The sequence below is a fragment of the Hydra vulgaris genome, chromosome 07, assembly GCF_038396675.1.
Source record: "Hydra vulgaris chromosome 07, alternate assembly HydraT2T_AEP".
NCBI lineage: Eukaryota > Metazoa > Cnidaria > Hydrozoa > Anthoathecata > Hydridae > Hydra > Hydra vulgaris.
The window spans coordinates 16,041,974-16,060,696 of record NC_088926.1 but is presented as its reverse complement, the minus strand read 5'-3'; the positions used below and the strand labels follow the sequence as shown (position 1 = coordinate 16,060,696).

At 29.7% G+C, this 18,723-nt stretch overlaps 1 protein-coding gene across 1 annotated transcript in view; it reads right to left on the bottom strand.

Moving 5' to 3' along the window:
* Positions 1–15,530, bottom strand: part of LOC101241794 (uncharacterized protein T16H12.9) — a 47,137-nt gene extending 31,607 nt beyond the window's left edge. Inside the window, exon 1 of the mRNA XM_065801196.1 lies at positions 15,427–15,530. Coding sequence (XP_065657268.1) covers positions 15,427–15,462 — 36 coding nt within the window. The 5' untranslated portion in view covers positions 15,463–15,530. The remainder of the gene's footprint in view (positions 1–15,426) is intronic.
* Between the last annotated feature and the right edge of the window lie 3,193 nt (positions 15,531–18,723).

The window sequence follows — 18,723 nt, the reverse complement described above, 5'->3', positions numbered from 1 at the left end:
TTAGTTTAATTGTTATGGACAACTCTGTTTTGCTTATACACGTTTTGAAACTAACTAAAATAATATCTCCAGCAACAATTAGCCTATATTATATTATTTATTTATTACTATTGTTTTGCGGTAGAAAGAGGTTTAAGAGGTTATCAATTTCAGCTTTTTAAGGTCCATGCAAGACTGTATTTTTCCAGTGAAGGTAGTTAACTCTAAATAATTAAATCACTTTAAATCTTGTATTTCTTTTTTAAGAGTAAATAGGGATAAAAACAACAAAAGCTTTAGCCTGTATTATTATCTCCAGTGGCAATTGTTGTTGACTTACTAGTTAAAATATATTATAACAACTTCACTCAGCAGTCTGCATTATATTCAATTAGGTGTATATTTTGAGAACGCAGTGACAGTGATTCTAGTATGACATTGAATTGTTACCTGTGCCAAAAGTCCTTTGGGTCTGTTAATATAATGTTGTGGCACCTAAAACGTTTGCACACAGTTTCTCCCCATACTGATGTTTGATGTGGGCAAGGTGACTGTCCTAAAATATGTTTAAGTTTTCGTAATTTGAGAATACATATTGCGAAACATCATCAGGAACAATGTGTAGGTGATTTTGCATCTGTACCATTCTCCTCTAGTCAATGTGATGATTGTGAAACAAATGAAATCCAAACACATGAAAAAACTATGGCTGATGTAGATTGTGATAATGTAAATTATGTAGTTTTTGCTGATCAAATAAGTATACAGGAAAGCATGCAATTTCTTTTTGCATTTATTACTAAGTTGCAAGCACGTTCTAATGTTCTTTTGACAAATACCAAGTTTGTAACTGAGAATGTTCAGGAGTTGCTGCAAGATTTACAATGCAGTGTATTTGATCTGTTTTTAAAGAACTAGGTATTGTTAAAAATGCAGCGTATTTGATCTGTTTTTAAAGAACTAGGTATTGTTAAAAATGTTTTCTGTGTACAAAATCTTTATAAAGATCTTGAAACAATGTCTACTTCTGTTGACAAAGTTGATACAGAACATAAACAGCTTGCTTATTTAAAGCAGCAGCAGTTGTACATTGAGCCTCAACCCATACCTCTAGGAGTCAGGAAAGAGAGTCGTAAATCAGTTTTATCAGGCAATCGAGAAATGAAGAACGTTATAGATACTGCTCAATATGTTCCAATTGAAGTTTTATTAGCACGTTTTATCATTGAATGCAAAAATACTTCTTTAAGTTTAAATTGTAATAGCCATGCTAGCAATGATGGAAGCATTACAGATTACTTTGATACTAACACATACAAGAAACATCCTTTTTTCTCTAAATTTCCTGACGCTTTAGTTTTACATTTGTACATCGATGGATTTGAAACTACAAATCCACTTGGTCCACATAAACAGATACATAAAATGGAAGGTATGTACGTGATGGTGCGAAATTTACCTTCCAAGCTACTTTTAAAGGAAGTTCCATTTTTCTTGTGGGTATGTGGTATGCCCAAGATGCTAAAGGTAAAGCACTTACATATGATATTATTCTTGCTCCCCTAGTAAACACATTAATGAAGTTAGAATCGGATGACGGCAGATGTATCTGTGTGTAATCAAACAATAAAAGTAAGAGCAGCATTAGCACTTTTCTCAGCTGATAATTTGGGGTACCATTATTTATGAGACTGATTACATTAAACACACTAAAGAGTCATATGATGAGTCGGTTAATTCATTAGGTCAACTTGGTTATAAAGAGTCTCATACCGGTATTAAACATGGATGCATTTTTAACAAATTAAAGTACTTTCATGTGACGGAGAATTTTGCGGTGGATGCAATGCATGATCTATTGGAAGGCATTATTCCTATTGAATTAAGTGGTATTTTAGGCAAACTAAGTGATGGTGGATACATATCTCTAAACGAGTTTAATTTGTTATTGACAAAATTTAGTTTTGGTTCTTCAGATGTCAATAGTCGTCCCACAACTTTTTCATCTTTGACACATTTAAAAATGACTGCTTCTGAATGTTGGTGTCTAATGCGAAATCTGCCGTTTATAATAGGACACAATGTCCCACGTGACAAACCTCATTGGAATTTTTTTTTATTGCTCATGGAAATTGTAGATATTGTTTCTCCATGGGTTAATGATGGCTTAGCAAGTTATTTGTCACATTTAATAGGTGAACATCATCAAATTTATCTCAATTTATTTCCTGAAAAGCGCTTAACACCCAAGCATCACTATTTGGTGCATTATCCTACAGCGCTCATAAGATGTGGTCCACCGTGTAGATATTGGTGCATGCGATTTGAATCTCGGCATAACATTTTTTAAACAAATTTCAAGAGGTTCTCATTGTTTCAAAAACATAGCGTTTTCATTAACAAAGCGTTCTCAAATTGCACTAGCAAATGCTTTTCTTGCTCACTCTCTGTTCAGCAGTCACACTGTTATTGGGACAACGAAGGAGAAGATTGTATGCTAAATTGAACCATGTGACGTTTGCCAGTTTTTGTTCAATAATTTTCTGTTATCCAAAACAGAAACAGTTCATGTTGCACAATGGATTGAGGTTGGTCATTACAGAATTGAAAAAAAAGTGTAGTTGTGTGTGATTTCTGTGATGGTATACCCTAGTTTGGTTACGTCGAATGCATTGTTTACCTTGGTAATATTGCATTTATGTTGTTAAGGCGGCTTATTTTTAACTACTTCGATAACCATTTTCATGGTTATGCAATTGACTACAATCCCTGCTCAAAGCTTTTTAGCACTCAAGTTGAAGAGTTGAAAGATCACATTCCATTAAACATTCATTCCATCTTTTATGAGAGTAAAAAATTAAAACTTGTTAGTCCCAGATATGTAATCTTTTAGTCAGCTATTTTTCTTTGTGCTATATCTTCTTTTTTCTTTACATTAGCTGTTAAATCATGCTGACAATCAATTTTCTCATTTTTGTGTTATTTTGTCAGTATATTAAAAAATATATAATGGAGATTTAAATCCAAATTTAAATAATCTTAATACAAAGGAAGGTAGTGTACTGTATCAATTTGAGCCTTTTAAGCATTAAAAAAAATTATCCATTCGTGTTTTTTTTACCAAATTCATAAGGAATTACAATTTCGACGATAATGAGTCAACACTAAAAAAAGCTTTTCTTGCATAACAGTAAATGTAAATTAGTTAAAACACTTATATTATTGTGTTTATTATTTTTCATTCTTCTACTATGACATTTTTTAATATATTCAGAATCCACAATTCTGAATATATTTTCCTTTAAGTTATTTTGATTAGTTACATATTTTTACCTTTCTTAATACGAAAATTTAGGCGCCATAAAATTCTCTCAATAATTTATTATGCTAAAGAACAATAGTAATAATTGTAATATGTCATTATTGACAATAAAAACATATCTAAAACAAAACAGCCAGGAAAGACTATACACAGCAAGAGGTAGACTAATTACAGCTGATCAGAGATTAAATGATTGAAATTAATTTTGGTTAAACTTTTCTGACTTTTCTTTTTTCCAAATTTAATATTATGTACTAATAGGCTAATAGCTGCATTTTATCTTAGTATGTCGGAAATTTGACATTGGTGCAGATAGCAGTCTAAAGTTTGTGTTGGATAGTGACAGATGTGAAATTTATCCTGATGATTTTCCAATAGTTTTAAGGTCTGATATGTCGGTGGTTATACTCAAACCAAGCAAATGTTGGAAAGAGGTATTGTATTATATTTCATGTGACTGTGTACAAACATAATATTTTATGAGTATATGTATGCTGGACAAAAAATGCAATGGGTCTGCAAAATCATCAATTGTTGTGCACTTTTACAACAATTTTGTGAATTGTTTTAATTTTACTATTGTTTGTCTAGAAAGTACAAGAATGTCAATCCATAACAAAGGACATATTATTGTCAAGAACTAATGTCAGCAATGAAGGTAGCAAGATTTCGCAAGTGACTACTCCTACTACTCCATCTAGCGAGGCTAGTAACAGAGACATAACTGGTATCAATGAAAATACTCCTACTTATTCTGCATCAGGCATATTATCCAATCAAAAGTCTCTGGAGTCATTCTTGTTACAGCATACAAAAACTAAACACCACATGATAACATTGAAAACTGGAACCTATGGAATATCTGAAAGACAAGCTATAACATATGTGACTGCTGCTAAAGTTATCGACTGTTACGGGAATTACCCGCCAAAAGATAAAATGAAAATGGTTAGCATATTTCTTGCCGGGATTACAGGTCTCAAACCGGAAGATTTCTTTGAACCAAAATCTCACAAGGGTTTTTTAGCTAAGTGCATTGAAAACGCACGCGCTAAACTTAGCAGCAATGAGAAACGATGGACGTGGAATCCAAAAGAGGAAAGGGGTAGAGCTAGACAGACTTTGCAACAAAGTACTGCACCATTGTCTGATGCACTCTCTAGGAATTCATTGATAACTACAGTTCTACAAAATGATGAGTTTATTTTCACAGGTTGCTGTAGAGAATTAGAGGAGTGTGAATTCTGCGAAGGTTATTAGTATAATGTACTTAGTTCAAAAATATGTTTTCTTTTTTTATTTGTTTTTAAATAACTGTTTAACTTATGAATATTGTGTAAACGCATTCATGTAGATTTGTGATTTTTTTTTAATATTATTTAGTACTACACATTGTGTTGTGTAAAACATAAAGTTTAGCTTTGATTTACAGGTATAACAGGTGATGATTTAAAAATAGAAATGATCAAATTAGCCACCTTGTCGGTATCAGTTTTTGGTGAAGACCTTTTACTATCAGCGAAGAAAACGTTCTGCTACAGACGGAAAAAGATCGAAGAATGTCATCCATCATATTTAGAATGTGAACATCAAATACCATGTTACTTGTCTATGCCACAAATGGTTAATATTTTGTAAATAGATATTGAAAAGTAAATAAAACGGTTTTCTGTATATAAATTTATATTCACGTAATTATTTGTGCTTTTTCTTATTAGTGAGCCTATGATCTACAGATTTATTTAATGTTTAGCTGCTGCAAGATTTTCGTCGTATGTATCCTGATGCAGCTGATCGCTTTGTTGTGTGTATGGAAAATTTGATATCCTCTGTGCTACTTTATTGTTCCAAATCAACAGTTGAATACCTTCAAAAATGCAACACAGTGGGAATGATTGGAGGATCCAGTAAGTTAATATAAAAGTGGTATGAGTAGTGTTTTATATTAATTTGAGGTTGACTGTTATTAATAAAGATAAATTGCTCATCATTACAGTGAAATTAATCGACTTATTGCATTTTTTATAGATGGAAAGACTATAGCTACCAAAGCCTATCTAGTCAGGCATAATTTCATATATCTCGATGTAATTTTATCGCAAACCACTCTGGGATGTCCTGCCGGACCTCGGAATTTTATAATATAAAGTAGCGAAACTTATTTTTTTATGTACCTAAAAGAATTTCGATCTAAGTTATAACGATGCCATCATTTTGTGCTGCTATAAACTGTGGAAATAAAAGTCGAAAAAGCTGTAAAGACATTTAATTTTTTCATTTTCCTAAAGACGAAAAAGGCAAGCTAATTCATATATTACTTATAATAACTTTTTTTTTCATCAAAAGTTTATAAAATTATTATTGTAGTATTTTAAAATATATTCTTTTATTGTTTAATTTTTAGATATAAACAGTGAGTCATCAACTGTCGTAGGAAAGATTTAGACGAAAAAGATTTTGTATTTTTAAACAAAAAATTTTTATTTGTGCAGTAATCATTTTGAACATACAATGTATTATTCTACAAATAATAATGGAAAACGTTTGTTACAATAAGCAATTCCTACTATTTTTAACATCCCAAATCCTCCTCCACTTGTTGGTTGCAAAAGGAAATCACCAGTTGAACGTCATTCATTTCCAGCAAAAAAGCAAGTTATTTGTTTACCTGTTAATTCAGATAGTATTTAGAGAACAAAATGTCTACTAATGAAATAAATTTCAACAAACTTCAAAGGTTACTATTATCATTGCAAGTCAAAAATTATAGACTACGTAAACAAGTTTGACATTTAAAATTCAAACAAAAAATCCAAAAAACTGTGATGGGTCTATAAAACATATTTTAAATTTATCCAGGAAATATTTATCTCCTATACAAGTTAGTTTTTTTAGAAGTCAATTAGAAATGAGTAAACTAGTCAATAAAGAAAAACGCTGGGCAGTTTGTGACAAAGTTTTGGCTTTGCGTATTCTGTTTCATAGTCCTCAAACTTTTAACGTCTTGCGAACAGTATTCTGTTTACCAAGTCAAACCTGTTTATTATTATTTTTGTGCCGCGTATTTTCAGATCTTCAAGAAGGGTTTTCTACTTGATTGTTTTCTTTATTAAAGTGATGTGCTGATGCAATGAATTCACATGATCGTAATGTCAGTCTTGTTATGGATGAAATGTCATTGAAGCAGCATTTAGAGTATGATAGAAATTCTGACAAGGTTTATGGTATGAAAAATGGAAAACTTTTAAATCAGGCTCTTGTAATTATGGTTAGAGGCTTGGCAAATAAATGGATACAACCAATAGCTTATTTTTATAATAATTCAACAGTATCAACAGCTGACTTGGTATTTTTACTATGTGAAACCATTTCTAAGGTTCAAGAAACTGGTTTACACATTAGATGTGTAGTTTGTGATCAAGGATCTACTAATATAGCTGCCTTACGTTTGTTTGGGTTTTCCAAAAATTTACCATACTTTCCTAATCCTTCCAATGATAAAAATATTCATGTTATTTTTGATCCTCCACATTTAGTAAAAAGTATCAGAAACAATTTACGAAGACATAACATTGACATTAATGGTGAAATTGTTTCTTGGCAACACATCCAGTCTCTGTATAATTTAGACAAAATAAACTCTGTACGTCTAGTGCCGAAACTAACAGATAGACACTTAGATCCTGGTCCTCTTTTATCTATGAAGGTCAAACTTGCCACTCAAGTTTTTAGTTATCAAGTTGCTTCTGCATTATATTGCTGCTCTAATACAAACTTACTTCCTTTAAGTGTATTACCAACAGCAAGATTTGTTGAACGCATGGATACTTTATTCGATATATTGAATTCATATAAACTATATGCAGATAAACCAGGTCGTTGTGCTCTAACTTTAAAAGGAGAAAGTATTTCTCAGTTGGACGAGTTAAAGCATTGGATTGAGAAATGGAAATTTTGTATTGTTAGAGGTCAAGCAAGTATATCATGTCATTGGGGTTTAAGTGTCACAATAAATAATGTTCTAACCTTAAGTAGAGAGCTATTTTCTGAAGGTTTTCAGTTTGTTTGTACTTCTCGTTTTAATCAGGACTGCATTGAGAATTTTTTTTCCATTATTCGAAGCAAAGGTGGTTGGAATGACCGTCCAAATGTTAGACAATTTCGAGCTGCCTATAGAAACGCTTTATTACTTTTATCTGTAGAAAAAAGCAAATCCAATAGCAACTGTATAAAGGATTCAAATTTTGAGACAGCTTTCAATCTAAATGATTTTATGAAGTGTTGTAATCAAACAACCACTAATTGTGGAATTTATGAAACAGAAAATTACATACCTAAAAGAATATCTTATTTTCATCCAGGATCATTTTATATGTTTACTGGGAAAATTTTAATGCAACCACAGGATCAAGCCCTTTTACACATGGCTGGATGGCTTATTCAAAAGGTTAAGTTATGTCATAGGTGTGCAGATGTACTCTTTCTTAGTTCAGCTGACAATCCATCAGCTTTTATGTCACTAGTTTCTGAAAATGAAACAACTTTTATGAAATTTATCGATAAATATCTTGAAAGAGATGGACTGGCCATGATTCTCATCAATAAAATTAAAAAAAAAAGCCATTTTCAGTTTTTGCACAATCAACATAAAGAACATGCGCTTTATTTGAAAAAAAACATTGTTCTGTTTTTTGTTATTACAAGAATTTTTTATTTCAGAAAATTTTTAAACAGAGACATAAACCCACGCAATAAGTCAAATGCAAAAAAAATTGCACGTATTCTTTATAATTAATACATTATGATACTATTTTTTTAATTTTTTTTTTGTATTAAGATGTGCTAATAACTTTTTAAAAAAATTATGTTTTTTGTTATTACAAGAATTTTTTATTTCATAAAATTTTTAAACAAGAACAAAAACCCACCCCATAAGTCAAATTGCAATTTCAAAAATATAGTACGTTTTGCCCTTTGATATATTATGATACTATTTTTCAATATAATTCTTTGTAATGAGACTTATTTATGTTATAATCTATAATATTAATAACTTTTGTTAATGTATGATGTTAATAACTTTTATTTTTAATAAAATAATTTTATGTTCTAAAAAAAATTACACTGACTTTATGTTCTGCAAAATGATTTTTCCCCATTATTTTATTCTTATTGAAACATTCTAATGGTAATCTTAACAAAATTGATGTATCTTAATGTTACGAAACTGATATATCTTTAATACAAAATTGAGATTCGCAACAAAGTTGATTAACTAAAAAAAAAAACTATTTGTGTTAGTTGCGGAAGAGGTCCGGCAGGACATCCCAGAATGCAATTTCGATCAATTAACAGGAGTTTCGCGAAGTGGATAGGCTTTGATAGCTACTGTGAAAGCATTGCTATACCTGTTGCCGATGACAGGAAAAGCGCATGACGGCAAAGGAGTCGTTTGATTTGCTGATCGCATATGGGACGGTGAGCATTTTGGATGCATTGTTTTTCATTTTTAAAAAATGTCTTATGTATTTCTGCAATGTTTTAATTTGTTGCTCTTTTTCTCTTTTAGTAAATAAATCTACAATTTGTCACATAAGAATTATAGTGTTCTATGTGACATTTTCAGGGATTATCTTTTTCCTAATATTCCAGGAATTCCGGATAATTTTTCTCATTTTTTTTCCGGATATTTAAAAAGTTTGCCGTAAATACAAATTTAAGTAGGTAGGTACAAATTTAAGTAGGTAGTAGGTAAATTTAGGTAGTAATTTAACTACCGTATTTTTAGATGCCCTTTCTTCATTATTGACAATATTTGAAATTTATTATTATGCATATAAGAGCTATGAGTTGCTCTTAAAAAATACAACTTTAAAATAATGTTTAAATAAAAGGATTTGATATAATATTTGCTATTATACAGAGGAAGTTAAGGGAAATTTTTTTGAAAATTAAAAGGAAATTAAGGGGAAAATCATTACGGATTTTTTCCGGATATTTTCTGCAAACAATTTTCCGGATTTTAAAAATATGACCTGGATGATCTTTTTTAAAAATACGACCTGGATGATATTTTTCTATGTTGTGAGAATTTAACTATCGATTTTTTATTGTTATAATGTTTCATTATATTTATAAATAATACGTCGTTTTTGTTATTTATCTTTCATGATTAAGCTGTTAATATGATTTATATAATTTTTAATTTTTTTTAATTATACATTATTAATTAAACATTTTTATTAATAAATTATAACATAAAAAAAGCAGATAGTACCCTATAATTCTCATGCGACGAATTTTCTTATTAAGTTTTTATTTTGTCAAGTTAACGCTAACTTTGCACTAACTTAAATTAGTATTAATAGCACAAATTGTGAATATTTTAAATTTGTATATAATTGGAAATGTCATAGTTTGCAATACATGTACTAATTGTTTATGTTTAGCCTGGCACTGGCAATCCTATAGATGTTCCACAAAACCTGGCTCATCCAAAGCTATACCTAGAGTATTCCTTGAACGATGAAGACAAGATCACTGGGAGAATTGTGTGCGACGTAAAAATGTTTGCTTGGCTGGATGTTCAATGGTGGAATGCTTGGATTACATGTTTAAGTTGTTTTAGATTTTCAATTTGGAGTATCCTAGCGGTTTAGAGATGTTTTTTAAATTTTTGCAATTTATAGTATATAAGTTAACTTTTGGCAAAGAAAGAATGGTTGGGACTATCAATAGTGTAGCTCGTCTTTTTCAACTGTTGCAATACTAACTAGTGATCAGCACTGAAAGTTGCTTTGTATGGTTAACAGTAGAGTATAGTTATAACTACAGAGTATAGAGTAGAGTATAGTTATAACTACAGAGTATAGAGTAGAGTATAGTTATAACTATAGAGTATAGAGTAGAGTATAGTTATATTCAGCTATAGTTGAATATAAGTGCCAACAAAGTTGTACAATTGCTTCAGTTTTTTTCATTTTGTGTACTCATCATGCTGCAGTTATTACTTTTTATTGTATTTACTTGAATATTTAGTTGTTTAAGTTGCTTTATAAAATTCAGTGTATATGCTGCATTTATTACATTTTATTTACATTAATATTTGGTTATACAAGTGGTTTTGTGTGCTCTTGTTAAAGTTATTACATTGTATCAACTTGAATATTTAGCAGTGTAAACAATTTTCTTATTTTCCTGCATTTTTTATTTGAGCATCTTTAAAATACTTTTCTAATGGTTATTGAACTTCTTGTGTTGGAATTTATTGGTAGCTTTTGCTTTGTATAATCAAAATATTATTCCAATTCTGGTGTTAAAATAGCAATGTAGAAACAAAGGTTTATTGTATTTTCAGTTTTAGATGCGATGTATTAAATTATGTTACTATTTAACTTTTTAAAACTATATTTCTTTGTTTAGCTACTTAATGCTAATTTAGTAACTTTTACAAAATAAATGTTCACTATTTAATAAGTTGAGTATTATTTAATGCTTGAAGTAGTTTATGCAGCTTGATTGTTGGAGTATCAGTTGTACGTATCTACAAGATCATTGTATATAAAGGAGTTAAGTTAAACTGTTAATATAGATAAATAGTTAAGTTTAAACTGAACTTAGATTTTCAGGTTTCTGTGCTATTACTTTATGCTGTGCTAAATTTAAATTGCGTTTAAATTTTTTTAAATATTTGTTTTGTATGCAGCTTGATTGTTGGAGTAATCCTGTTTAAGGAAATCTTTACCAGTGCTGATTTTAGGGGATTATTTCCTTAATTTTTCCCTTAAAAATAAGGAAAGATTTTTTTGAGTGTACAAAAGCAAAAGTTTAAATTAGTATTTAATTTGCACGCGCAATCAAATGAAATTCCAATCAAATTAGTTTGAAATTACATTCAAAGATTTCTGTTTTCAAAAGGAAACATGAATGTAATTCAAAATACCCTTTTAAAAAATGTTAAGCTTAAAAACTTAAAATAAGTTATTTTAAGTTTAAATAAACTTAAAATAGGAGTTAGCAAATTGAAACTACAACAAACAAATTGAGAAAACAGATAGCGAATTGAACATATCTTGCAAGAAACAGTTAGAATCTACGGAATGAGTTTGAATAAACTTTGTTCGAGTTGCAAAAGTAATAGTACTGTACGGAATGGTTTGGTTGCGATGCATCATCCAACAAATTGTTATGTTTAACAATACTAGATTGTGAAAAAGTATGCAAAGCAAAGTTGTGTGAAAAAAATCCAGCAAACTTCAAGGTTTGTTTATTTATCTGTTTGGTGAATTGTTTTTATTTTAAAACAAACGACTTTCTTTATTATTTTAAAGTAAATACTCAATAACTTATACAAACTTATTCATAGGTAAATATATAGATAAGTAGATAAATAGAAAATTTTCGGATAATTATAGATAGATATAGTTATGCAATTAACTTATACGAACTTGTTTATTCTTTAGCAACATCTAATCTAGTTACATTGGTGGGTAATGCAACTTTTAGAAAGTTTGTTAATTCCTTAGAACCAAAATTTAAACCTAACAGCTTACTTATTATAGCAGGGCCAAAAACACCAGAGGACTAGGGAGCACGTGCCCGACCCCCACTTTTTTTCTATAAGACCTTTTTTTTTTTTTAGAAAATTCTAAATATAAAAGGGTTTTTTTAGAAACTGAAAACTGTGCTCCTCGACTTCAAACTTGTGTCATTGGCAATGCATTGAAGTTACTGTTTTAATGAAAAAACTTTGTGACCTTGTATTTGATCGCAGGCGTTTGGGTGGACTCAAAAAGGACTTACTAGTTCTTTTTTTGACTTTTTTTTTTTCCACAGCAAATCTGACAAACTAATACATGCTCTATTTTTATCTTGTGAAACATTTACATACATATGAACAAGTTGCTGATCGTCTTGAAAAATGCTTAAAACATTGAAATATTTGTGAAAAAATTATTGCTCGTAATTTCGGACAATCGAGGAAACATGGTCAAAGACATAAAATTTTGAGGTTAGTGAAGAGCATATAATCCGGAAGTACATGAGAATGTGACAAGTAGTTAAGAATGGGAACGAGTTGATTTGATAGTCAAAAACGTGGCATTTAGAAGATTGGTATGCTTGCGGAATATAATTAGATGTAAAACTTGCATGTGATGCTACTTGGATATTAAATATCATAGCTTACTTTTAAACATACGTGAATTAATGGGCAAAATTTGAAAATTTTCTGTGGCATTGAAGAATATTGCCGACAAAAGTGATAAGACTGTGGTTAAAGACTGTTCAAAAAGATGGAGCAGCGCTTACTTTAAGGTTAAAACTTACTTCTGGTGATCTATCAACGAAGTGGTTGGAGAAGTAAATATTTATTCATTTGTCAATAACGAGTGGATATTGCTTTAAGATTTCGTCTATCTTCTAGGAAAGTTTTGCCAATTATTCTGATAATCTCGAGGCAAATGCACTTTCTTTGTCAAGTACTTCAATACACAATTTAGAATGCCACCTTGAGTAATTTCGAAAAGCCAAAGTGTAGTTTACCCACATCTTACACAACTAGCTGAAGACCTTATTGCAGCTCCTGCAACAAAAAAATATGTTTAAAGACTTTTAATAAATTTGTGGTCCGTTTATAAACTGACGAAGAAATCCAATGTCAGCGTCATTGGAATTTTCTTAAACCTAAATTCTCATCTAGATGATATGTATTTATTTGTAAATTGTTTGACGTCATTACATTATCTATTTAAGAGTCAGTCTTTTCTTTTAAATTGCAGAATGTTTTTAAGTTTGCAGTGACAGCAACATTAATATCACACTTTTATGACCAGTTGGTTTTACTCTTTTGGTATCAAACTTATGTTTTATAGTAATTGTTATTTTTTATAGCATCAACAAAGTTTACCTCATTGAACGGAACACTCATTCGACATTTATAACAATATTGCTAATTTTAATCATTTTATCGGTCTTGTTTACATTTTTGCTGACATTTTAAAATGCACACATCTACTTTTTCTTAAAATAAACCTTAATTATTGTATTATATTAAAAGCAAATCCTTCTGTTCAGTATTTAAAGGATGTTCTTGTCATTCATTGAGCAAAATTCATTATCTATCAAATATGAGACGTGGAAAACATGGAACAAATATCTTTTGTGGACAAGTACCGGCATTTCGAGATCAAGGATTTAACAATTCTGAAATAGCTTGATGATTTGGCTGTTTTTGTCATAATTTGTTTCATTCACAACTGTATTAGTTTATATAACAATACTTTATCATTAACCAACGTAAAATGTTTCAAGAACAAAAGTCAACTTCATAGAAGACGCAGCCATTCCGTATTGCTATGATAAATCTTTTTGCTGGCGCGCCAAAATATAAAGAACAAATAGCTCAAAATATAAAGCTTATTCCGCCAGTCAGCTCTGTCATAAGTCGCTAACGCAAAAACAACTTATTTGGAAGGGTTACCCGACAAAAACCATTGGTCTTAAAACGTCAGTCTCGTTAGCCGTTTGAAGTTTGAAAAAGAGTACTTACATAAGAGCTGACATTTTAAAAAAATATGCTTTGGAATAAAAAGTTTAAATTAAATTATTTTAGGTCCAACAAAAAACAATATATTTATCAATCAGCCCTCGGTACACTCTAAAGACCGTAAAACATGGTCGTGGCAATGTGATTGTTTTTCATGGTGTGGCGTGAGCCTGTTCCATTAAATTCAAAGGAGAACAGATTAACATCAGTCTTATAGATTAATGATATCAAATTTATTTTGAGGTATACTTCATAATAAATTTAATGTCATTAATCTTTAAGATTGATTTTGAAATTAACGCATGTTTACAATTTATATTTGTTTTATAGAATAATTGTTTAACAAATGTTCTATAAAAAAATATTGATAAAGTTTCAATTTAGAACTTTTCTCAACTGCCCAGTGGGCATGCATTGTCTGGGAGACGTCTGTTGGACGTCTTACGGACGTCTAGACGTCCAGGCAACGTCTTACGGACGACCTCTGGACGACGCGTGCCCATTGGGTGAAAGGCATTTTAGAACAAATGAGTTCTTTTTATTTAATGTTTTTATGAAAGTTTTTCTGAAAAATTGGCCTCCAATACTGAATAATTCTCTAATTTGATAAGTTATCTGAATCAAATTCAGATCTCATAACAATAAAGTCATTCATTGAGAACTTTAATTATGAGTAATTTTATTAAAATATAATATAAATATAAAAAATATAAACAATTTTTGAAGATACCCTACGCTTTATTTTGAACATAAAATGTAAGGTTTGTATATTAAGTTTAAAAACATTCAAGAGTTTCAAGTATATTCTTGTAATTGATACTTTTCTGTAATTTGCGTAATCGGTATTTGAAAATTTTGCATTTGTTTCTTAATGCCCCAGTGTACTTGCTTTAATCCGGAGCATCAAGAGCTTTGACGCTGCCTGGGACAGCAACCCTGATCGGCGCCTCAATTTTTTCTTTATTATCAGTGAATGACCTTTTTTTTTAGGTAACTTGTTTTTATTTGGCGCCCCTTGGACATCTGCCGCCCGGGACATTGTCCTTTTCGACCCTCGCTCGGCGCCCCTTTCTATAGTATAATATAACAAGTTATAAATATATATATATAACAACATAATATACAATAATATAATAAGTTATTTTTAAAAAAATTTTAATTTTTTTTGAGTTGGTTTTTTTATTTTATAACAACTAATTATTAAGTTTTTAAAGTATAAAGCACAGTTAAAATACGAAGTTTTAATCAAGACTTTATATGAAGATTTTATTTCCCTTTATATGAAGAGGAAAAATAAAACAAATAAAGTTAAATTTTTTTTTTTTAATTTCCTTCCTATCTTTACTCTTTGGTTAAAATTCAATTTCAGTTACTGATTTAAAAAAAAATTCTATTTTTACTCCCTATCTTTGGTTAAAATTCAATTTGAGTTACTAATTTAAACAAAAAGTATTACGAAATAAAGTTGCTTGAATCAAAATATTAAAGTTTAAAAAAATGATTATTGAAGCATATAAAATAAATTAAACTTTAGCAATTAATAATTTTTATTACATATTTAAAGATTGCATGTTACTACCTTATTCAAGTTGTAACGAAATCTTTGGCTTCTCATTAATATGAAGTTTCACTTTTCATAAAATCGTCAAAAATCTGCTCTGAAATTTTCCGAAACAAACTTAATTATTCATGCGTACATTATGGTATGCTAAAGAAATGTACATTGGAATGCAAAAAAGCTCTGGGTTTATTTTCAATTTCATGAAACTGTAAATTTAAAAGTAATTTTGAAGTTAAGACTTTATTTCTTTTTTTTTTAAACTTTACAGTGTCAGTTAGAAGCGCAGTTTATCAGCAATCTTTGATTATCCTTTAGTTATTCAAGTGCAAAGTCATACTGGTTGCCCTGTTTTTAAAAGAGCTAAATGAAAATATTATAGTTTGAAAGAACAGTATGCTTAAATATCAGAGATCAAATGTTTTAAACACATGTCAAATGTATACATACTACGTTAAATATATACACAATTGAAATATTTAAAACATTTATGCAAACCTAAACCATAGTTGGCCAGAGTTGAGATTAACTAAGCAAAATTATTTGTATGGAAATCTAAACTAAAAAAAATCATTTTTAACTTAAATAAATAAGTTTGCCTAATAAACTGAGTTAGCAGATTTTATTCAAATTATTAAACAAAATATCCAAACTAAAGTATTTACTGTATTTTACAGTATTTGTTCTACATATTTACATAAAATACTTATGTAAAATTTAAGTCAAAACAACAACAACTACACGAACAACACAAACTACATGAACAACTATCAAACCACAATGTTCAAAGTTAAGCAGAAATCGTTATGAAATTTATAAAATGGTTTTTTTTAAGAATTGCTCAATACGTTAGATAGTATTGAGCTTTTTTAAAACAACCCATTTTATTAATTTCTTTTTTAGGTTTCATTTTAGGATAATCGTAAAGTTTAAGTTGTGAAGTAGTAGTTTCGTAATTTTAGTTATAGAAGCACCCTATAAAAACTTTTCTGATGGCGTTATGCAACTCTTTTAAAACATTTTTTTCAATTTTTAATTTCTAATTTTTTTAACATATTAATGTGATCAGTGGATCACAAAATCTGTTGAGCACATAAACCGTTGTAAAAAGTGTTCATTCGTCTTTGATTGTAAAAGCTTCCTTAAATACAATTCAATAAATTCATTTAAGCAAACTTTGTAACATGCTTAACCTAGATAACGTTCCACAAGATAACGCTTTAGCTACACAAAAAGCTGGTTCATAAATTGATGAATATTTGTTCAAAATTAATGAAAGAGACATTAGTTTAATTTTCTTGTTAAATAACAATTTAACAAGTACGAAAAGCTACTCCATATATCGAAAAAATGTTGCGTAAAATTCAGCTTAATCAAAGCGGAATATACAGTTTTTATTCTTTGTTAGACAAAAAAAGTCTAAGCTGGTTCTCTTTCTTTTTACAGATGTCAAAAAGATCTTAAAAGCACTTGATGCTTGCTTTGCACACTAATTTGTTCTGTAAATTTCTAGTCTAAATACTATCTGATTCCAAAACTTTTTCACTGAGTTCAACAATTTTTCGTGACCGTGCAAGTTGCTACATTGCAATCTTCCGATAGTCAAATGCATTGTACATTTGGTCAGTAAACCAATAGTCAGCCCATCTTTACGCAATGAATATACAAGTATCGAGTACTCATTCTATTCTCTCTGGTAGAAGAATAAATGCCAAAAAAGGTAGTATTGCTTTCGAACTCCATCTTGTATTATTTAATTTAGGTATTTTCTGAAACTTGATTTTAGGAAATACTCCAGATTCTTCAAAAATACGGATTACCTGAGTTAAGTGAAATAGAAATTTTATATCATTACACCATCATGCTGTTCCAGTAATTATTTCTTTACCATTCTTGAAACTCTTTCTAAGCTGTTCGTAGTTCGTTACAAGTTCCAGGATACACAGGTATTTGATATTGAGCAAAATGTTGTTTCCTCCAAGTTCTTCATCAATTACTACTCAAAGGATTCGGTCAAGAACAGGATATTGACAACCAATAAATTGTGGTTCTTCCAGATTTTTTCATTAAAACGTTTTTTTAGCTGCTTTGCTGGTTGGTAACTTTGTAGATATTACTAATTTGGATGCAGTTTCGATTTTGCTGTGGTTCCTGCTGGTCCTTGTGAACTATTCTTCTGAATCTTTAGACTCTTAATAATTTGCCTCAGTCTCGGATTCGGAAGCTGAACTTGTTTCTGTTTCCGGTACTGTTAAAGTAGGCTCTAAAGACATTTTTCTTCTTTTGGATGGATAGATAGAGTTTTTGAATTAGCAGCCTTCTGATTTGTATACTCAACTTGTCTTTTGCTTTCAATCTGAAGATGAAACAATTTTTTTTCCTCATTACAGAGCAATTCACCATCTTTTTTTGTGATGTCAAAAACTTTATACAATGGATCGTATTTTCTTTGTTTTACATATTTACCGTACTTCATCAACACTTGATCTAATTTTGCCTGTACAATTTAAATTGATTAATGCGGAAAATTTAACTTTTTTTGCCATAAATCTGCTACTTTTTTTAAATTTGCTTTATGTGTTCTTGTCTTCTTTTGATGGATTCTCCCAGAAACAGATAGCAACCAACAATTTTGATTTTGAATGGTATTCTGCTGTTATCTTCTAGTGATTGTTGTTCTAGTAGAACAGTTCTTCTTTTCCTATGTGAATCATAAAATTGTACGGCATTCTTCTTCCAGATTATTTGTTTCTGTCAGTAGTTGAAGCACTTTTTTTAAAAGACATTATGATTGAAGATAAATCTTGAATATATTTATGAAAGGCAATAATTACAAATATAGGTGCTATGGTACTTTTATATTATTTGACTGCCATTTTGCAAATACAAAATCATATATAATTATTAGGGTTGCTCAGCCAGGAGGTTTGTATAGTAAAATTCTTTCTAATTTCTATAAGCTTCTAGAAGACTCCAGAAAATTCTAGAAAGGTTTATCAATTCTAGAAAAATTTCTCTAATTCTAGAAAGTTCTATAAGAATTAAGATAAGAACAACACTACAGGAAAAGAATACGATTATGAATACGATTATGAGATATTAATTGATTCATAACCCAGAAAAACCCTTTTTGATAACTAGTTTCAACGATATTACAAGACATTACACGCAGAAAATATGTTTATGTAATATATACAAATATCGATATTTTAACAAAATTAGTTAAAGTTTTTTTTAATTAAAAATTTATGTTATTGATATAAAATGTAATAATTATCACTTTTAAAAAAGTAGTCTTGTTTGAAAACTGATTCTAAT